The 22,807-nt window shown below is 45.8% G+C and overlaps 1 protein-coding gene across 3 annotated transcripts in view; it reads right to left on the bottom strand.

Moving 5' to 3' along the window:
* Window positions 1-8,640: 8,640 nt before the first annotated feature.
* Window positions 8,641-22,807, bottom strand: part of LOC135263810 (peripheral-type benzodiazepine receptor-associated protein 1-like) — a 99,144-nt gene continuing 84,977 nt past the window's right edge. For 2 of the 3 annotated variants that reach the window (XM_064352219.1, XM_064352220.1), the window contains 11 exons: window positions 21,608-21,772; window positions 20,218-21,048; window positions 19,374-19,488; window positions 18,451-18,602; window positions 17,487-17,655; window positions 15,687-15,755; window positions 15,200-15,244; window positions 14,273-14,376; window positions 13,829-13,900; window positions 13,564-13,692; window positions 8,641-11,536 (listed from right to left, as the gene is read on the bottom strand). In XM_064352219.1, coding sequence (XP_064208289.1) covers window positions 11,315-11,536; window positions 13,564-13,692; window positions 13,829-13,900; window positions 14,273-14,376; window positions 15,200-15,244; window positions 15,687-15,755; window positions 17,487-17,655; window positions 18,451-18,602; window positions 19,374-19,488; window positions 20,218-21,048; window positions 21,608-21,772 — 2,073 coding nt within the window. In that variant the 3' untranslated portion in view covers window positions 8,641-11,314. The remainder of the gene's footprint in view (window positions 11,537-13,563; window positions 13,693-13,828; window positions 13,901-14,272; window positions 14,377-15,199; window positions 15,245-15,686; window positions 15,756-17,486; window positions 17,656-18,450; window positions 18,603-19,373; window positions 19,489-20,217; window positions 21,049-21,607; window positions 21,773-22,807) is intronic. The other variant, XM_064352221.1, reaches the window with a different exon arrangement.

The following is a 22,807-nucleotide window of genomic DNA, read 5'->3' as shown; positions in this document are numbered from 1 at the left end:
TCACAGATCGCCCCCTGCCCCCCTTTCTGGAACACACACACACACACACAGAAACATCCCTATGCACCCTGTTGGCCACATAACCCCCTAACCCCCCTCTCCCCCCACCCACCCCCCAACAAGCTCACCTATGATACATCTCTCTCCTTCTTTCCCTACAAATTTGACTTTTCAATCAGAGGACTTAAAAATGCTATCTTCCACAGCTATATCCAACAAGTCAAAATCAGTGGTATATTTTTCATTTGAATTTGAATTTTGTGAATTAAATAATGGCAGGAATATGAATGGCTTCTTGATTGTGGAGAGGACTCTTTTATAGAAGGGAAATGCTTTTCCAGCGTTTATCCATCAAGAATTCTATTAGGTTACCATATAAACATACTCACATAAAACTACTTATTTATTATGAATTGTTAGACTGTTGGTTTAGTCAATGGCAGCTCATTTTATTTCTAGATGACATAACATCCTTATAAAACCTTTGTCATATATTACATGCATAATGGTAGAGAAGGCATTAGCTATCACAATAGCATAACATTAGAATATAACAATACAGGAGTACATTTATCACTAGAAATCTACACTGAACAAAACTTGAAACAAGAGATTACAGGCTCAGTTCCAAACTTATTGTAGTACGCAAAAATGAATCTACTCAGTAAATAACTGGCTATAGTACATAAACAGATAAACTGTACAGTGAATATATGAGCATTTGGCAAGAAAATGAATCTTATGATGATTTACATATTAATACTTTATTATGTCAGAGGTTTCAGTGTTAAACGACCCATTTTAGTATTTGGTATCCAAGCAAAGTCAAGATTATTAAAACACTGACCATCACCAACTAAATTCAATAAGCACAGAATATATTAAATTACATAACACAATTTTCTCAAAGTTATATTCTGTTATAACAGAATTAAGTTGCAAGAAACTGCACAAAGCCAATGTTATGCCTTTCAGTTTCTTGCTTGTTGCAAAACAACATGAGTTTGAGTGTTGCACTTGCACGCGACAGCATTTGTCGAAATAGGCCTACAGGAATAACCCCGGTTGCGTAACAGGAGAGAACTGGCCACCATGTTCGTGTTAACTAGGCTATAACAGACATGTTACTGATCTGGTGAGTTTCATGGTAGATTTAGAAGTTAAGCCTCCACTGGCCTTTCTAATTCTGAAAAAAAGTTAGAGGCCTTCTAAGTCACCAACATGAAAATGACACAAAGCTCTAGAACATAGCAGCAGTTGGCGCATTCACAATCGTGCCTTTTCACTGTTCAGGTGCAAGGCGCGGCACTTTTGCTGAAATGATAGTTGTGCTGTCAGATCTTTTTTTTTTTTTAAACTTTTTTTTAAAAGTTCTTCTCAAAGCTCGGTGTGCTCCACCCCTCTCCCCACTTCCTCCTCTGCTCACTGAACATAACTCTGAGGTTACAGTTGCCTAGGTACCAGCGCAAATATCTCCCCCAAAGACGACACGAAGTTTATTCTGTGGCTAACATGAAGTTTTTTTTTTTTTCCCTCCTGTTGTTTGAAGCATCCGGCGTCAGTGTAAAAGAGGTCACAGGAAAAAGCAGCCCCCCTGTCACAGCAGAGACCCTGCATCAGAACACAGAAACTGAAGCGGTTGCAGACTTGTTAAAAAGAGCTCCCTTACATACCTTCAATTTTGAGATTCAAATTTTAAAAAGGTCACATATTCAGATATTTCACTCTTTTCACTCACTGACAACCTTTTTCCAGGGCGTTGTTTCCTAGTGAGACATCAGGATCAATTCATCTGAAGTGAAATTTGACACCATGTTAGGTCCCCTTCATTTGATTAAAAATAAATTACTTTTACTTTTGTGTGGTAAATGAATTAATATAAGTTGTTCTTTCTGTATGCATTTTCTGTAATTGATTTACACAGTTCCTAACTGCTTCTGGACAAGGAAGTCTTGTTATATATGCATAAATTATTAAATGTGCAATGTCTGTACTGATACCCCACTGAGGGAATGATTTTTAACTCGCATCTAAATAGTATAGTACTTGGCCTTTAAGAATGGAGATTTCATGACATTCTCTGGTATGATCATATTGAATAACTCTCCATTAACATACTATTTCATTATCAAACATAATGAATTTGCAGCATGTCATGACCAGGTTTATCCTTTATCAGCCTTATTAATCAAAAGGTTTTTGACAACTAAAAAAAGTTAAGTTATAGGTTTTGTTCTTGACTGTTTCTTTCTCATGAACCCTTTCTTAGCAAATACACTTATCTTGAAAATGACGTGCTGGCAGTGTTCATACAGGAAATAACATTTGTGTTTTTTCAACATAGGTAGTTCCTGAACAAGCTCTATCAGCCAAAACATCTCCGTTTGAACCTTTTCTCTGTTGCAAGGCAGTTAGGAAGCCTTTGACAAGCTAAAAGCTACATCAGTTTGTAGTGGATTGCTGGTACTTTGAACTATCTACTTCAGCTTGCATTTTTCCTATTATATTTATGTCAGTCAAACATTTCCCATCTGTAATTACTAAGTAGAAAACACAAAACTGTAGTAATATGTTCACATAATGGATATTACCTAATTTTATGAATAAATGTTTAAACCTTGTTCTATGACTTTACAAATAAAAGCAAAAGTGGGTAAAGAAAAGCATAACAATAAATAACAAGTAACACCCCATTATTAATACAGCCCTAAAATCACTACTTATGCAGGCTGCACCTATATCGCCTCCATTCAGATCCCTTATTTAAGGTAATATTAATTTTCAGCGAAAGAAAAACATACGAACTGCAAATATGTGATACCTGGTAGTTCAGTAGTTTTAATTATAAAATTTTAAAAAACATTTTACAAATTTAACTTCCATTGGTACGAGGGCGTAATTCACAGGGGATAGGAGGTCATGACCGTGTGTTAGTCACGGAAGAAGATGCCACGTATTCTGTGACCTTCCCCACGTTTTGCCATTTCAACGATTTCCTCCAATTTTAGTGCTTTCTGTGAGTTTTTGATGGTAACTCTCAACCGCAATGTAGCCTGATGTGTTATTTGTATAGGCCTACACATTTCAACAATAGCCCATTGCCAACTTCTGGGAGAAACGTGTGTGAGAAATGTGACAATGTAGACCTATACTGATTCCGGAATGCACTGGGATCAGGATTCTCATCCTTGTCAGTTATTGCAAACAGATGTTTGACAGCCCGTCAACAGTGTTGATGCCCAGCACTCCCGCCCCATTTACGGTAATACTGGTGACAACAGGTGCTCATCAAAGATTCAAACCTCTCAATGCACAACACATTGTACCAAAACAAACTTTAAAGAAATGAAAATAGACACACGGCAACCATGTTTTATTTTAGCAATGCACTTTGAGCACGCTCCATTTCTAACAACATTCCGTTAAATTAACCCCTTACGTGTTGCCTCCTTTTTTTAGCCTAAAAAGGACATACCCAAAATAAAATGGTTACTGTTCTTGAACCCTTTTGAATACAGACATAATCCTGGTCTTTTTTGAAAGATAGCCCTTGGGAATTTGTTTTACAAGAGTCAGAATTACTGAACATACGACCAAAACAAAGTAACAGAAGCTCAAACACACTGCAGGTGGAAGTTTTTTTTTTCTTAACTAAAGAAAAAAATAGATTTTTTAAAATTTATTTGAGTGGATACAGATGCTTGAAGCTCTCCACGGTGGGCTTAGATACAAAATGCAGACACAGCCACGACGCTGGACAAATCCTGGTTAAACATTGATGACAATACTGTCAAAAATGAGAATTCTGCATTGTTTTTTCTGAGCTAGGTTTAAACAAAAAAGCCATTGATGGAAACCACTGCTAACCAAGAGAATCATCAATGCTCGTCTCACATTTGCAAAAAACAAAACACCTGGATGACCCCCAGTCCTTTTGGGATAATGTCCCATGGACAGATGAGTCAAAAGTGGATATTTTTGGATGACATAGGACCCATTTTGTCTGGCGTAAAAAGCAAAAACAGCATTTCACTGGAAGAACATCATACCGACAGTCAAACATGGTGACGGCAGTGTGATGGTTAGAGATGCTTTGCTGCCTGAAGACCTGGATGACTTGCCATTATAGAAGGAGCCATGAATGCTGCTCTTTACCAGAGAATTCTTAAGAATGCCCGATCATCTGTCTGTGAGCTGAAGCTGAAGTGTAATTGGGTTATGCAGCAAGACAGTGATCCAAAATACAAAACCAAGTCCTCATCAGAATGGCTGAAAAGAAACTAAATTAAAGTTGAGTGGCCCAGTCAATGCCCTGATTTGAACCCAATAGAGACGCTGCGGCAGGATCTGAGACAAGCTCAAAAACCTACCTGTTTGTCTGAACAAAAGCAGTTCTGCAATAAAGAATGGGTTAAAATTCCTCCACAGCGATGTGAAAGGCTGATTATAGGAAGTGTTTGGATGTAGTTATTGCTGCTAAAGGCTGTGCAACCAGTAGTTCAAGGGAGCAATTACTTTTTTCACATGGGTGATATGGGTGTTTGAAAAACTTTTCATTAAATAAATGAAATACTTTTTTAAAATGTGTTTACTCAGGTTCCCTATGTCTAATATTACATTTAATCTAAATTTCTGAAACCATTCAGTAAAACCATTTCAAAATGCATCAAGATAGTTCTCATTCTGCAAAACAAAAATTATTTTTTTCAAACCTTTTGCACAACATGGCTGACCATGTGAAATACAATGGATTAGAATACATGGGGTTTCCTTCAGTGCAACAAATTTAAAATGGAGGTTTGAATCAAAGAGCAATCACCAGTCCAAGAAAGCAAGCTGAAAATCTATATACTCATTTATACATACTTTAAACCTGTAAAAATGAGGACACAGTGCAGTAATATAAATGAGCAAGCAATTAAAATGATATCAAACTCTTCCCCATTTACTACATAATTATAGTTTTTTTTTTTAAAACAAAAGTATGCTTCCTCCTTCTAAAAATAGCGGGGTAGTAATGTGTGAGAAGCTGTGGAACGGCGGCCCCTTCCTCTTGTCAAAATCTTTCGCCATAGCAACACGCTGCACTGATGAAATCGCACATTTACAAGATGGGGAAACAGGAGTACAGAAATGCACCAAGCCATCCCATTACAAACTCATTTTCAAAAAAATAATTTCTGGAGGATGCCAATATCTGCTTATAAGTACAGTGGATCACAAACATCTGGTCAGATATGTGTCTTTATCTTATAATTACATTTGAGCAAGCAGTTGGAGCAAACGCTACTAACTGTCTGGCCAGGAAATACACCAGCATGTTGAAGAGGACTCCCCTTAGACTAGATACTTCAGAAGCCAGTGAAAGAAAGGCACATGGGATTGCAACAATGTGAGTCACTTCTCATCAACCCATTGCTTCGTGGAATGGAAATGTGCATGACTAGGTTTAAGGAGATCCCTCAACCCTGCCAAGTCATACATGTTAAATTATGACAAAAGAAGGTCAAATGAAGCCAGTCTCACTCACGTATGACTGGTGAGGTTTGTACTTCTATGCTGTATGTTCTGAGTTCACACTTGCAACACTGAGGCCTCCAGACACTTCATATATTAACAGGTTTGTATATTGGGCATACTAATAAATATGGCTGCCTTAAGAAATGGCTGTCATTTTGCAGGATCAAGTGAACAATAACTATCAAACCACCATTTTACTGCATGTAATCTATTTCACCTCATCTTACATAAGCATCATAGACAGCCACAGTTGTGAGTCCAGCTCAGTATACCAGTGCAGTGGAAGACTAGGGCCTTCACTTCAGCCTTCACTTTGAGAACTAATTGAAAGAGAAACTAATTTAAGCAAGTTATATTTCTATTGTTACACCTTTTTTATGTTATACATGCAAACAAACTGCTAACAGTGCAAATTTAATAAGACATGTCCAAGCTGGGCCCAGGTTCCATAGGAATACATATGAAGCAGCTGAGAGAGGTGAACATCCACAGGCTACAGGCTACTGTCCAGTCATCTGGTGTCAAGCTTCAAGATGTCCATGTTCAAAGCACTTTGTCTTCTACGGGTAAAAAATTTAGTACATTCGCTTGCCTTTTTTCTCCCTCTAAATTCTTTCTTTACAATAAAGCCTATGCCCATAAAAGGGAGAGCGGGTCTGTGTTCGGTGTGTACTCCTAGGCCCAATAGGAGCCGGGCTGCGCATGTGTGTGAGCGCACGCATGCGACTGTTAGACCTCTTCCTGTGGTTTATACCACGTGGTCAAGAGAGGGTTAAAAAGGAGACCAGTTCTCCTCCTGCAACCCATTTCATCTGCGACCGAAAAGAGACGCCTGGTAAGACCTCCGGACACCTTCGTCCGTTTTTGACTTTTTAAATTATTTTTTTTTTTAGCTTAATTTAAAATATTTATGTGGAAAACATGGCTTTGTGTTTCTGATTAAAATGAGGTCACTTGTAGCCATTTGCTTTTGAAACTTTCAGAATTGACCTTTTTTCTTTTAACGATGTTAAGAACCTGACTATGTGCAAGTACATGGACTTTTAGAATGGTAAGTTTTACCATTCAAAGCCTTTTTCATTTTCAGGGGTGTAAATATTTTGTCATTTAGCGAAATGGAAATAGAGAAATAGCGAACTACAATTGTTGGTTTTCTTTATAATCAATGAAGTATTGGAAATATGTTTGAATTTAACTATTTTCTCAACATTTATTATTAAATTTTACGTATTTTGAGGAGAAAAACTGAGTTGATTGCATGGCTTTTGTTCTGTAAACGAAAATTATGCTAACTCACGCAAGACAAGATGGCTTCCATGTGAAAAGCAGTTCCGGGAAGATTGCATGTGAAAGCACTGATCTTACTCCTTGTCACTTTGTGAAACCAATCCTGAATTCAGTGCTCAGGTGCCACAAAACCAATGTTTTGGGTGGGCAAAATAAGTTAATCGCAGTGGCATCAATTTTTTTTGAAGTATAGTAAAATAAGCAGTTTACAAATATAACCATTTCAGTTGCTTGATCCTGTTGGTGTGAAAATAGCATTCGTACAAATCTGTTAAAATGTATGAATAAAGTACTAACAAATACCTAATTCTTTAGCTGCTTTTTGCCATTTTGTAAGCCTACAAACAGGTTTCATGGAACATGGAAGAAATGTAATTGTTTCTCTAAGTTACAGATTAAGCAGAACAGGCCATTAGAGAACACCGGAAATATAGTGGATTCTCATTTGCAGCCATGAGATCATGACATCTGAAGTCTTTCTGTTACTGTTCTTAATTCATTGATACCACGCCTGTCTTTGTCTCGATTGGGCCAACATGGCCAGCGTAGTCTTTAAGAAGTGAAACCATTACCATTGCGTACTTGTTGTTCATTCTACTGGAGGGGGGGGGGAAGGGGGGTTGGGGATGGTGGGTGAGAGGAGTTGACAAGAACAGAAGGACCGGAGGCGATCCATCGACAAAGACCTTCGGAAGTACAGTGCAGTCATCCATAAAGTAGAAAGCACTACTAAACTCCACGGCACAGTGTAGTGTTTCCTACTTTATGGATGAGTGTACTGTTGGCTACTGTGAAAACGACCGAAGAAAAAAAACCCGCAAGAAGAGGAAAACGAGGAACACTTTGTTTCAGACTCGCGTGTGACAACTCATGGTGTTGCCCTCTACAGGTCACATGAGCTGTGCACGTAGGACGAAACAAAGCCGAGAGCCCGTTGGTGATATTAAAGTTGCAACTATGCTAATTATGCATAAATTTCATTCCATTTCAATAAAGCAATTTTAAGTTCACAAGTTCTTTCCCATAAACACGTTAAGCTATGTTATCCAAACTGTTGTGCAATGTAATGTAATATTTTCTATGGCTGTGAATAAAACAACATTTATCTCAAGACCGCTGTTGTCTCTCTTAAATATGGGAGGGGGGGTTGGGGGTTTGTGCGTCGATTGTTCTGAATTCACGTCCCCCCCCCCATGTTTCCTTTCACTTCCTGTTTGGGCGGTGACCGAGGCAGCTGGTGCGGGAAGGCGGGGCTGAGGGGCGGGGGGGCGGGGCCGCTCTTATCACTCAGCCGCCAAACGCCGGGGGAGACGCGGCGGCTCCAGCGTAGCCTAGCGGCGGCCGTCCCCTACGCCTCCGCTACACTGTTAGACCGAACACTGCTTAACACGGGCGGGAGGTGGGGGAGGTTGAGGTCATCTGGGAGCTTAGAAATACTGGTTTAAACTTATTTTACAGAGGCATATAATATTTTCATTAATCTCTGAAATTAAGAAATCTGTGTATCTTATACCTGTGATAATTCACACCTGAGAAAGACCTGTCCTTCCTTCCTCCCACTAAATATAACAATTTGTAAGCATACAAATTCCTGTTATGATGTTTTTGACTCAATGGTTACATCCATATACAGTATGGTGGAGTGGGAAGCTGCAGGAGGTAAAATAAAAAAAATATCAGAGAAATGAAAGTAGAAAGTAGAAACTACTGAAAGAACTTCTTCAATGAAAGTAGGACACACACACACATGCACACAGAGGCACGCACATACACCCAACACCCACACCCACACACAGTTCAATACAAATTGCTGATCAAAAGATTGTGCTGCCATTTTATGTGAAAATATACTTTATTCCTGTAAAAAGATTGATTCCATACCGAAAGATATCTTCACACTTCCAAGTCGGCTCCTCCGTGCACTAATTCCACCATTACTGTTTCTCAAACCAACACTGCTTTTCAAGAAAACATGCAAAAAAAACAGATAAACAATAACAAAAAGGACCATATGTACACATGAGCTTTTAAAACAGGTAATAAAAATCTCAATATACAAAAAAATTCTGGTTTTTAAAAACAACATGTACAGCAGTAAGGGAAAATGCTTTCTACTGTATGAAAATATCATACTTCATTGACAAAACCCAACAACAATTCATACGCTGTACATTATATACAGGTCTAACTGCTGCATTTTGCATGCTCCTTACTTGGCTACCATAAAACATACCAAAAATGCAAACAAAATGGCAGATACTTCTATAAATCCATTAATGTAACAAATAAGGCAGAATATGGGCAGGACATTATGCATGCAGTTAATATAAACACTGTGTAAACAACAAATTAAGACTAAAAGAGTTCATATAAGGCTACAAATATCAACCGTTACTAGTGTACTTCCTACCATTGAAGTTCTATTTAAGCAGCAGTGCAGACTAGCATATGCTAACAGGGCCAATTTGGCTGGTACATTCTTGAAGCAATGATAGCAAGGTATCAGCTGAGTATTTAACTATAGAGCAGTATAGGGAGCACTGGAAACTACAGGCCATGGAGATTGCAAATTTGAGCTATGCACGTTTAGGAAAATTCAAAGTGCTTTTTTTCCCTTTGTAGCCTTTTCTATCTAAAAGAGACTATAACGAGAGGCAAAGATAGTATGACCTAATTGAGGGTAAAACCACTGTCACCCATAGTGTTATTGATAGTGTTAAAACTGAGCTCTCAGTAGCACTGTGCATGCATGGGGAAACCCAAAAAATAAAAATAAAACTTCACTTGAGCTTCAACTACACAAAATGTACCTTCAGCTCTGCTCTAGTTCTCTTTGACCGGGTCCCTTTGCATCTGGTCAGTCACACCATCACCACAATGTCTGTTCACCAGTTGAAAGTTTGGCAAGAATCAGATGCTAAGGAAACAAGCACAAAGCTAGGGGGTAGGTGGTTTAAATGCTAATAATAATTAACTGTCCAACTACCATTTTAACCTGAGAGCGTGATTTCATAAGAGCCCTGTCATTGAAATTACAAAACAAAGAAAGAAACAGACACCTCGACACAGGGGCACCAATACTAAGTTAAATACTTCCTGAAAATAAATTACTGCATATTGTGAAATAAAACAAATCAAAGAAGTAGAGCTCCTGGTTACCAAACAATGGGTCGCCGGCCATGTCGGTAATTAACATTTTCCCCCAGTTGCTATTATCAAAACAGTTTTACAATGTCCATTATCTTTACAGAGGCGAGGATTTCACGCTCCTAAAACGGAGGCAAATTCAGAAGAGAGAACAGTCGCCGCGTTACAAAGCCCCGCGAGCTTTTCGGATGACTTCGCGCAACGCTGCGCGGACAACGCTGGCCGCTGACAGGCCAAGCAGCCGAGACGAGCCAACGAGGCGCTCGCGCGCTGACACTTACTCCCGCCCGTCAGAATTCAGAATTAAAATTCCCATTTTCAGTTCAGAAAGGCAAAGACAACAGTCTCAGTTTCACGAGCTAGCGGTACATCTACATATAATTAAATACTGGGGGAGGGGTGGTGGGGGTAGGGGAGGGGGGAAGTTTGTCGGCAAGACAAATAATATTTCACGCTGCATCGTTTTCATTAGAAAGCCAATGAATACTGAAGCATTTCTGAATACCCAGGAGCTGTCACACTAAAAAAAAGATCTTGCGATCATCCGACAGCTCCACGTCGGCAAAAGCATGGCCAATAAGCTCATGTATGCTTCGCACAAACACGGCCACACTTATTGTATGTGCAAACTGCCGCACCGAACAAACCAGTAGTGCATGAACAGGGTGGTATTTCAAACGCCGAAGACATTAAAACACTTATAAAAACACCTCAGACAAGTAACATGCAATTACCACTGAACAGATTAAATCCATTTAAAACTCAGTCCCTTTTCAACCCACTTGATAAGTGTGAACAACCCAAAAGAGGAACAAGGAGAGAATACCTTCCATCTGGCATTGAACAATAGCTAAGAAACCATTTACAGGTCAACTCGCACATAAACCAATAAGTAACACTCCCGTGGGTGTTTCCGAAGGTATGGAGTCACACAACTATAAAACCATGTGGCATACTAGGTTTTACCTCTGAATTGCTTCTATTGTTAACAATTATGCACAAATATATTCCAGCTTTTGACATAAGCCTAATAGACAGCCAGGAGTAATAGTAAGCTCTTCTGGTGAAGGGATTTGAGCAGTTAAAAGGGCAAAGGAAGTGTACCCTACTTAAACATGCAGCTTCAAAGCCTTGCAATGCCATCTCCTCGTTCAATAACAGCAGTGAAAGCCAGGTCAAATGCTCAATGGACAAACAAACTTTAAGTGCTTATAGGAATCTCCAGAGATGGTCAACATTTTCTCAGTGCATCTCTGGGAGAGGACGGCCAGTGTCCTTAATAACCAGCACTGAAGTTAAAAAGTGCTTTCTGCTAAAAAAAAAAAAAAAAAAAGAAAAAGAAAGGGAGGCTGTCCTGGCATTAGTCCTTCTTGCTGGAGCCCAGTTTTTTGAGCAGTTTCCTCCCTTTGGAGAAGAAGCCCTTCTTCTTCTTTCCTGGGGGAGAGGCGTCAGTCTGAGTGGGGCTCTCTGAGGGAGGGGGGCGGGGGGGAGTGGTGCTGGTGGCCGGCTCGGGAGCTGGGGGGGACTCCTCTTCTGCGGCTATCGAGGGTGCGGGCGGGTCCTCTGACACGGTCAGGCTCGCCTGGGGAGAAGTAAGGACACGGACAAAGGGCAAGCTTTCATTTTATTTACTGAGCCGCAACACTCTGACACCAATCCCCACCCCTCCCCCCCAGCTCTAACGATCCAACACTAACAATCGGCGAGCAATGGGAACTGAAACTGGACGCATACATTTCACAGACGACTTGAGAGGTGCCATTTCATAACTGCTTATCAACCGGAATGTACTGTGAAGAACTGGGCTTTTAAATGCAGAACAATATGCCAGTCCTGCACAGGTTATGGAAAGGCAGAAAATGGCTGAAATTGCAAGTCTTTCCAACAAAAAATGTGCCCAATACAGCTAAATAAGTTCTCACCTTCTTTGTCTGCTTTCACTTGAGCAAAGTTTCGTAAATTCCACTTCATAGCGTTAGTAGGAATTTCAAGACTTTCATACATCCAAATACAGGAGTCTACTTTTTACTGTTTGATTACAACGTTCGCTCGATTTTGTAACCAAAAATTCTTTGGTGAGAATTTGACAACAGATGTACCAAACACACAACAGCAACAGCGTTAAAAAATCCTTGAATTTTAGTAATGTTAAAAAAGCAATTTAAGAGCATTTTGTGCGCTACAAAATCCGTCACTATAAAGCAATTTAGAATTCAAACAGATGCGTTGTTTAGCAGTGAGTGCAAGAGAGGATCTACATTCTAGCTAAGTTTTCTATATCTAAGCAGCGATGATACAGTGAACCGTGTAACACCTTCCATTGGTAAACAGCTACAACCTAAGGTGCTAAGCCTGTGTACAGAGCTAAGGGATGTGGGATTACAGGACTCCACAGAACGGCAGAAGATACCCAACCCTTCAGCCAGCAGCTGGCCCGACACAGACACGAGGCTCGACCTGATGTCTCATGAGGGCTTTACAGGACACAAGAACACAGGCCATCTCGGCTCCACACTCCCACAGACAGACGTACAGTATCTACGCTGAGGCGCTCAGACCAAGTCAAAGCGGAGGGGCTCTCTTAACATGGCGAAGCAGCAAAGCACATGTTGAGTGCTTAAGTAAGGCCCAACCACTACATGGCACCACTTCAAACAATTTGGACCATACTGCATCAATGAGCTCCTGGAAAAGCGATAAGCGCGTCGAACGTTGTGTTGAGAAGAAACATAGCGCCATTTGTATTGAGGGAACACAGGAAAGAAGAAGCATCAGGGATATGTGGATTGTAGCAATATAGCATTTGTTTCAGTGACGAGCGTCACTCTATGGCACGGCTTTTCTCAAACACAAACCCTCCATTTCAGATGCATGGCCAGCTATAATGCTGTGAACATCTGCAGAACCAATTCCCTAAGTCATACAGCTAGCCTGGTCTTTCAGAGCACCGTGATTTTAAACGCTAGCTGTCTGAGATGGAGTGTGAAGCCTGAGAAATCCACAGGGACAGGAGGGAGGGAGGGCCGATTCTGACCCTTCTCTGGGTATCTTCTCCGACACAAAGACTTACACTTTAACGCTTTGAATGCACACTCCGTCTGTACCTCTGCAAGATCATTCAGGAAACAAAGGAGGACACAGTGAAAATGGAACGAAGAAGAACTCAAAATAAAACAAAAAGGACAGACGTCAGCAAAGTAAAGACAGTTTCATGCAATGCTCATGCTGATGAAGGGGTGGGTGGTGTAGACTTTGAGGTCCAGTAAGAGAATGCAGTAGTTTCTGACAGAAAGACAGCATGAGGATCTGGTTCTCTGAGCCAAAAATGAGTACCCAAGAGTACCCAGGAGTATACTACTTTAGCACTGTGTACTGTGTAACTTCCCTAGTTATATTCTCTCAATACAATAGAAAACCCTGTAAATTCTACAATTACACAGTACTAAGGAATTGCAGGTGATTTCCCAAAGAAGTTTAACTTTGCAAAACTGCAACAAGGAACGTGACTCACCCTTGCTAAGTGCAGACTACTTGAATGTTCAATGGCCAGACAAAGGTGACACAGAGAGTACTCACAGACGCAATGTTCCCCCTGAGTGTTCCTCTTACCTGGGACTCCCGCCTGCTCTCCGACGTCCCCTGGTCCCCCACGGGGCCCCCGGCCGCCTCGGCCCCAGCCTCAGGAAGGGCCTGCAGGAAGTTGGACGGCACCAGACCTTTCTGCCCGTTCACTTCGCCCTGGGTTCGAATGAAACCGTCACCGTCAGAACCTAAAGTGTGATGTCACTGGGCCGATCTGTCAATAACAGTCCAGCGCTACGCAGTCAAACATTCTGGAGAACCGGGAGCCGGGAGGTGGCGGGGGGGCGCTTACATAAAAGAATCCATCGTCGTCCATGTCCCCAAAAACGTAGATGACGTCCCCGGCACTGAATTTGAGCTCGGCCTGAGGACAGAGACAAAAAGGGGTTTGCGCACGGTCACGTTTTTCCATGAACTAGCCAGCTAACTTGCTAGTAAACACGTTACTTTCCAATAGAACAAGCTAATGCACTGTGACGTCATCTGGCCTTCAAAATGGATGCCTTTTGAGGTTCCATCTCCGTTAGGATGCTACCTTAGGAGTGAGCTGACTTTTAAGAATGCAGGTAGCAGGCAGCTGACTTCCTATTGGGACACAGCCTGAGAGGTGTGACTCTGTCAGCCAATCACGTCAGCGTCTGCTGACACCAGTGCCCCTTTACCAGCTGAGCAGGCAGGGAACGGGACACCTGTCGGTCAGTTTCCTGTGTTTTTAAGGACTCCGAGGCGCGGTCACCTCGACGTCGGCGTTGGGGGAGCTCTCCCGGGGGTCGTAATCGAAGATGGCCACCATCCTGCGGGGGGCGAGGGACTGAGGTCCGCCGACAGGCTGACTGGAACCTGTCAACAAGAGCAAACGACCCAATCGGATCCTCTCCCGCACACGGCCACTGCAGCCCGGAGAGCGCCTTCGACCGCTCACTGCTGGTGTCGGTACGATGACGTTTCGAGTGCTGTGTGTCGAGTGTTGTCTGTTTAATGTCGTGTGTTGTACGTTTTGTGCTGTGCGTTTTGTGTGCAGTCACATGGGAACAGCTCAGCTTCTATTGCCCTTATTCAAGCTTGGTTCAAATTCTAGCGCTCCATTTCCTCAACTCAAGTCCCGAAATCAGCCAGAATTTACACATGGGAGAAGAAAGGAGCCATCTTAATGAATCCAGCAGAGATGGGGGGGTTGGGGGTAGCTGTGACTTAGGCACTCTTTGTGACCATGCCGTTTATTAAGAAAGCTGCTGTGATGTTATGCGATACCTGTACTCTACATTTTCATTAGCTCGCAAACGCACACGTAGCCAAAGCAGGAAAATGAGAACAAACTGAAAAGAGACAAAGAAATCATGAGAGTCACTTTTCGCATGCTCCATCGCACAGAATGAGGAAGTAGGTGAAAATGTGGTCACAAAGCATTCTGGGATATCCAAAATCAAGGCAGGTGAGCCTTTGTGTCTGAAAGGGAGGGGGGAGGGATGAAGTAGTTAGCCATGAAAATGACAGCATGCGTGGGGGGGGGGGTTAGGGTTTCATTCCAGGAAAATCAACATCTCGGCACTCTTCAGGCATGCGCAGGGGTGAGAACTGGCTTGCTGTTGCTCGGAGGAACGCGGTGTCCTCGTCCAGCAATGCAAAGGCTGCGGTAGAAACAGAAAGGGAGAAGCATCCTAACCTCTACTCGAGTCTACACTGTCCTCCCAAACACCGGCAGATTCCACTGAGAGGGGGAAAGGAGAGAAAAACGCTCATTAGGGTAAAAACTGATCCTCCTGCCGAGCGCGCACACACACACACACACACACACACACATATATATATATATATACACACACACGCACACAGAACAAGCCCAAACTGGCCCAAAATCAAGCAGATGGAGGCCATGTAGCTGTCACACGTGGAAGGGAACAGAGGCACAGATGCAGCAGGCCAGAAAGGACACTGTGTCAGGATCGCTCAGCCCCTACTCGGCCCCTAACCCTTCACTCTGGTGCTCTGGCGGTGAGCGCGGCGGCAGATTTACCGCCCGAAACCGGTCGAACTCGGTCCCCCTAACCTGGGAATCTCGACAGAGTGTCCCTTCTGGCCGACACGCAGGCGGGGGGGGGGGGACGGAGGGAGAGGAGAGGAGAGGAGACACAGCGAGCAGCGAGACACACCTTTCTTGGATCGTCTAGGTTTCGTTGGCGGAACAGGGCGACGGGGAAGCTGTGCATGTGAACGAGTGCCTTTATGGAATTTAAAAAAGAAATAAAAAAAAACAGAACAGAAAAATAGAAAGGAAATAAAGAAGCAGACCAGACAAGAGGGCAAAAATACAGACAAGAACAGAAAGGCCCAAACGGGGGGGAAAAAAAAAAAAAAGGAATTAAAACCATGGCTGGCAGAACAGCAGTGAGACAAGTGAAAGTGGAGAGGGTTACAACACCTGCAGAAGAACTCTTAGGACTGAGGAAAGAGAAGGTGTGTGTGTGTGTGTGTGTGTGCGCGTGTGTGTGTGTGAGTGTGTGTGTGAGTGTGTGCACGCATGTGTGTATGTGTGTGTGCGCGTGTGTATATGTGTGTTTTTCGGTGCGTGCGTGTCTGTGTGTGTGCAAGTGCGTGTCTGCAGGAGGGGAGGCAACCCTGCAGATCCTTATGGTCAAACCATGTTTCAATGCAACGCAGGACGCCTGAGGAGAGCGAATGAGAGCCCAAGGCCTTCGCTGCCCTACACTGAATTCCCCAGCCGAGGCGCGCTCACCCAGGGCCACGCTGCGCTGGCTCTGAGCTCATCGGAGCAGAGCTGCGCACGTGTGCAGCCAGCACCTGGAGACAGCGGCGAAGCAGTGCAGCCCACGCAACACCCGCCTCACTTTCACCTCCGTGGATTAGTACCAGTCCGTCTGCAGCCCCGAACCTCCGCGAGTCACAGTCCGTATTCAGGGGGAAGTACGAGGCAGCGGATCTCAGAAATACTCATTAAACATTCACTGTTTATTTTGCGTGTGATCCTGACGTTACCCCCTCAAACTGTGTTATATTCTAACACAGCCTGCTGATCAAAAGAACGAATGAAAAAAAAAAGCAGCTTTTTTGCGACCGTTGACAGTTATGTAACCAGCAGGTGCTATTTTACCGTTTTAAGACTGGATCTTATGAAGCTGCTTTGACTTCATAAGGAGCCTAAAACTACAAGGAACAGCAGATCTGAAATGGAGTTACTTTTCTACTCTACACATTTTAGAAAAAGTCAGCTGTCCATATTTATATCAGAAACATAATATTTTTTTGCACACTTCCTGGGGGAGATTCCACACAATATGAATGCTTTGCAAATGTTTTTTTCTATTAAACAATCTCTTTAAAATTCTTACATCTTTTCAACGTTCAAGGGTTTCAGTGCAGCCCTTCATAGATGTGCGCCGATTCAAAACTGGATGACTACCGCTATCGTGCGCAGAGACCACAGAGTAAGCCCCCAGAAATGTGACATCACTTCCTGTCTGAAGGCAGAGGCCAGCGGTGCTGAACGAGCTCACTGAAGCGGCGAGGCTCGGCGGCCTGCGGAGGAAGTGAGAACAGGGGCCGAGAGAGAGTGGGGGACGTGTGTTCGGGGAGGCTTTCACTGAGCGGGTTTTCACAGGCCTCAGCGACAGGTCACTACTGCATTTTGTCCTGGTGTGGGGTCCACGCCCAGCACTACAAACAGATGGCCGTTTTCTTTTCGTTTAAATTTTCTTTAAAGACAAAGACTTTGGAGCCCAGCGCGGGGCTGAACACATCCAATCCCTGCTCTGTTGGGTCGACTGGCCACAGTTGGCGCTAGCCGGCCACAGTTAGCGCTAGCGCGGTCTGGATGCGATGTGTGACGGACCTTTTCCTGTCTGTGCTAGGTGTGGCGAATGCTGGGAGCAGAGTGGCGCTTGTGCTGGCCGGCGTGTGGCAGTACCCGGGGCGGCCTGTGGGGGCAGCAGTACCTATTTTCTCCATGGACGCCTCTGCGGACAGGAAGCCCTGCTGCAGCAGCTGGTCCCGGGTCCCCTCGTCGTCCACCTGGATCTCGGACACCATGTTGCACGGCACGTAGCCCAGGCGGCCGCCGCACTCCCCGCGGTAGAAACCGTCGGCGTCCTTCTCCCCGTGCACCTAGCGCACGAGCGCGCGCGCGCACACACCCCGAGGTCACTTCCTGTCTCTTTTTCAGCAGCACAGCACAGCTAAGGTCTGTGAAAATATGCTCTGCACCAGGTCTGCCCAACCCAGTTTCTGGAGATCTACCGCCCTTGTAGGTTTCCAGTCCAAGCCTGATAAAGCACACCTGATCAGCTCAGCAGCTAGAGATCTCATTGAGCTGCCAATTAGTAGAATCAGGTGTGCCAAATTAGGGTCGAAATGAAAGGCTACAGGATGGTAGATCTCCAGGAACAGGGTTGGGCAGCCCTGCTGAACACCTAGACTTTCTCTTGCTTCATTGTATTTCACACTTAATTGTCCAGAATTAGCACAGCTGAAATGACCTGAAGCAGATATACCCGTATCTATCCATTTCAAAATTCACCAAACTCAGGTTCATTCCTGCATCAGCATCTGATAAAGTTGCAGAGGCCAGTGATGCCCGTTAGTATCAGTATCTTTCTCCTGTTTCCCATTAGCTAGAGAGTGAAATACGCCATTACTGACAACAAATGTCAAAATGCTTCTTTGCAAAATGAATACGTTAATAAGTTTGGTTCTTAAAGCAATTATCGCTAAAGGAATGAATGTTTATTTAAAAGAAGTATCCAAACAGTCCCAATAGATGTATTGAATGCCTGCACAAACTGACTGTGCGCTCTACACAAATATACGTTATAAATATGTTATGAAATTACATATGTACGGGCCCATGGACACCCACACAGGAAGTGTCCCGCAGGGCTTGTCCTGTAGGGGGAGCTGTACCTTGATAATCTGCCCCTCCTTGAAAGGCAGCTCCTCCTCGGCGGCGTCCGGGTTGGGGGACATGACGGCGGGGTCGTAGGGGAAGAGGGCCACGAAGATGCGCACCTCGCCGTCGGCTACCAGCCTCTCAGGCTCCGCCTCCAGCTGTCCGTCTGCACAGAGACACGCCCGCCCGCTCAGTCACCTGCGTGCCTGCGACAGAGCCCTCTCTCGCAGTGGGAGTGCCCTAGGTGTGCCTTAATCCTCTCTCAGCCTAAGCCTGTGTGAGCAGCTTGTGAGGTGGTGGGGGGCCGGAACGTGCGCTGATCACCACCCCCCCCCCCCACCCCCCCCGGCAAGGGAAACCTGTGCCAGCTAAGTGAAATTCTACATTGCAATGAGTGTGTTAAAAAGACACAGTGGCAGCAAATGTCCAACCTTGATGAATAACGCTGAACTACAGCAGTGACACTTGCCTGTCAGCCCAGCATGTACATTCATTTAACCTCATTAACAACGGCCAACACTTCATGTGAGGTTGAGAGGGCTGACAATCTCATTTTCCTTCTGTGTGTGTGTGTGTGTGCTTGTGTATGGGCGTACGCGCTTGTGTGTGTTTGTGTGTGCACATATGCATGTGTGCGCTTGTGTGTGTTTGTGTGTTCACACGCTTGTGTGTGTGTGTGTGTGTGTGTGTAAGCGCGTGCTTGTGTGTGTGCGCTTGTGTGTGCTGGTGTGCATGTGCGCGCGGGCTTGTGTGTGTGTGCGTGTGTGCTTGTGTGCGCGTGTGTGCTTGTGTGTGCTGGTGCGTGTGTGTGTACGCGATGTGAAGGTTACGAACAGCCGCCAGCCAAATCACAAGACGTTTTTTTCAGGGGGGCGCAGTGCCAGCCCACATGACCTATGCACGGCGGCTCTGCGCGGGGAAAAGCGGTTAGCCTGACCTTTCGGTTGCGTCGCTTCGGCGCGGCCCTGCTTCGGCGAGCTCTGCCCGTACCAGGCCGCCGTCGCCGCCGCCGCCGCCTCGGCCAGCTGGGGGTCCTCGCTGCCGAGGGTTTCCTGATAAAAGATAGCACACCTGAGTTTCAGCTCCAGCTGAGCCGAACGTTCTTAACCTGTTTGAACTAGCCCCTTACTGAAGAGCAATGGGGGACTAGTCCCGGCAGAAGCACTCCTATTGCTACAGCAGCTACACTGGAACAGGGAAGCACAGGACAGCCATGCCTCTCTACGGAGGGGGTAGATCTCCCCCCCCCCCCACCTCCTCTCAGCATGGAGAACGATGGAGAGTCGAGCCATGGAGAACGATGCCCAAAATCGCCCAAAAAACACGAAGCGAGGAGGGGGGTGCACTGGGACGAAGGGAAGCCGGGACCCAAGCGCTACGAAGAGCAGGGCGGACCGACCAGCGAACGACGGCACAGGACAGGGGAGGCACAGCTGGCCAACAGGGGGTCACGGGGACAACAAACACTGGCTTTAACCTTTTGCATCCACCATCTTAAGTGACTTCATTTGGGTCAAGGGGCCTCCGCGGTTATAAGATCACACAGCAACTCTCATTTTATCCTCGCGTTGTGAGCAGAATGATTCACGAATGAGTGACACCGAAAGACTTCCTGAAAAGCTCGGTCACTGTTGTGAACAGTTCTTGGGTTGCTACGGTAACTGTATGCGTAAGCTGGGGTCCTGGGGGGTACAGGTCCTGGTGAAAAACCTTCCCTAATGAGACGCAAAAGGTTACGGCCATTTTGCGCACACCCAGATGAGGGAGGGGGGGAAACACACCCTTGTGCGGCCGTCGGCGGCGCAGTAAACCTCAGCCGCGTGCAGGGACGCCCTGCGGGGGCCCAGCGGCAGGCCCTCGGGGGGCCCCGTCCCCCTGGAGCGAGGGCCCGGCGCCGTCTTCAGGCCGAAGGAGGCGCTGGGCTCCTCCCGGACCTCCGGGCGGCCGCCCCCCGCCCACCGCTCCGAGCTGGCCCGCTCCGCCGCCCCGCCGGGGTCGTAGGGGGCCCCCTCCTCGTCGTCCTCAGTCCCGTACTCGATATCGATCTCCACCCCCCCGCCGGCGGGGGCCTTCAGACTTGGGCCCGCGTGACGATACTGGTCTGACATGCCGAGGTCGAAGGTCATCTGGCTCCTCAGCAACGCCTCCCTCCTCAGCCGGTCGGCCCCGCCCCTCGGGGGGTAGGTCCCGTGCCCTCTCTCCGGGGACCCCCTGGCGCAGACGTCCCGGCTGGGGACGCCGCCGTCCGAGTCCCAGTCGTCCTGGTAGCTGATGGTCTCCACCGTGTCGGCGTAGCGAACCCTGTGCTTCCGCTTGCTCCGGGCGGGCGCGGCACCGTCCCCCGAGAGGCCCGCGCGGGGGCGGGGCCTGCCGCCGGTCGGCGGGTCTGCGTGGCCGTAGTATCTGCCATTCGAGGAGCCGCCGCTCGCCACTGGCCTGCCCACGTGGCCGGCTCCTCCCCGCGGGCGGGGCTCCTCCAGCTCCAGGCTGTCGTCCTCTTCCTCTGTGACCTCGGCGATGCTGAAGAGCTGCTTGCTCAGGCAGGAGTGCAGGGGCAGCTTCAGGATCTTCTCCAGGACCTCCTCGTCGCTGTCCGCTTCCCACACGTCCAGCTGCGGTGGCGGGGCGAGGGGTGGGTTTGGAGGGGGAAAGGGTCGGGGCAGAGTCGAGTTTGGGCGGGAGGTGTGGATGGGGCAGGACCGAGTGGAGCACGGGGAAAAAAAAAAAGGGAGTTGTACGCACGGACCAAGGAGAAACAGGGCCCGAGAAGAGGAGAAGGGATGACACGAGAAAACAGAAGAGAAAAGAAGAGTGAAACACCAAAAAAAGAAACGGAAGAGTTCAAGAATGAGAAGAAGAAACAGAACAATGCAACAGGGCATTTCTGGCTCTGTAGGACAAGGTAAGATTCCCAGAGAGGCCTTTATTACGAGTGTCTGGACTTACCCTTGACTGCGGCACAAATGTGGTTTAACTAACGAGCAGATCCTCCAATCAGTAACCGGATGAGCCATAACGAGCGAATAAGTGGAGCTCCTGGCCCTGCTAGGTCATTTACATCCGATTTCACCGCATTAAACTGAACGTAATTCTGCGGAACAGCCAGCGATCCGGCCCGAGCGCGCGGACCGGCGGCGGCGGCGGCGGCGGCTAGCGCGAGCTCCTCCGTACCCGGACCGCGGCTCCTCCCGCGCCGTAGCCCCGGCTCCTCTCCTCCCCGGCGGGGTCCGAGTACAGGTCCTCCTCCTCCTCCTCCAGGATGTCCGACAGGTCCGAGCCGCGGCTGCTCTCCGCCTGGTACTCGCTCAGGGGCTCCGCCGGACCCGCCGCGTAGTCCTGTCATTCGCGGGGGGGCACAAAGAGCAGCTATAACACACATCACATGACCGCCGCCAAGGTTCCCATGGTAACCGCGCACAGGAAGAGCTAACGCTGATGACCATTAAAATTATAACTGACCCCATATGTGCACAACCATTTACACGGTAGAAAACAAACCCTTATTATGCGTAAAAGCCATAACCGATTGGTACTTTGACACGTTATTTACATAGTACAAGACAGCGGCACTAATAAAAAGATAATTGGTTGCTAGGCGCGTCCACATTTGCTCGTTAAGGAAAAATCAGCTTTCGGCTCAGAATGCCATGTCTGTATCTGGGCCTTTATTCTTCGTTATTTCATAATTAGCGTCACTCGTGAAATGTCATTAATTTCCGCGCCGTGTCATCAACCCAACAAGCACTATAACAGCTGCGGGCGGTGTGCAAAACACCAGTATAATTAGAGGCGGGGCAATCCAGAATTAATTAAGGAGTTAATCTGACTCATTAATTTATCACTCTTTATTCCTGTCAAAGTACTGTCTATATCTGCACTCTAAGTATAATTCATATTAATTTGATTCCCTCCATATACTTTTATATTCTAGTCTCAATTAATTGTCAGATAAAGTCTTCTGGGTACTTTCTTTGGTATAGGCTATGAGCGTCTGATCATGCTTCAAAAGGAAAGCTCAGTAAAACTTAGCATTAACTTGCAGCTACACCTGCGAAGTTAAACTGTAACTAAATTGGCAACAAGAGGTTACTACTGAGCAACTCCAATGTAGGTAACATGTAACAACAGTAAGCGGAACACAGGAAACAAGGCTAGCCCCTCCTACGTCTCTCCAGCTAAAATTAAATCATTCTGTATCATGAAGACACATTGTGAAAGTAACAGGCTAGGTTTATTAGTTGTGTATCATGAAGATGTGGCCAATGAGTGTAAACACGATGTAAAAAATATTCACGAGTAACTGTAAAAAGATACCACAAACTGTTGTTCCACGGTACCTACGTTGGTAGTTACTCAATAATAACCTCATTA

Source organism: Anguilla rostrata, chromosome 9, assembly GCF_018555375.3.
Source record: "Anguilla rostrata isolate EN2019 chromosome 9, ASM1855537v3, whole genome shotgun sequence".
Classification (NCBI taxonomy): domain Eukaryota; kingdom Metazoa; phylum Chordata; class Actinopteri; order Anguilliformes; family Anguillidae; genus Anguilla; species Anguilla rostrata.
The sequence above is the reverse complement of the archived record's forward strand: the minus strand, read 5'-3'. Positions and strand labels throughout refer to the sequence as shown.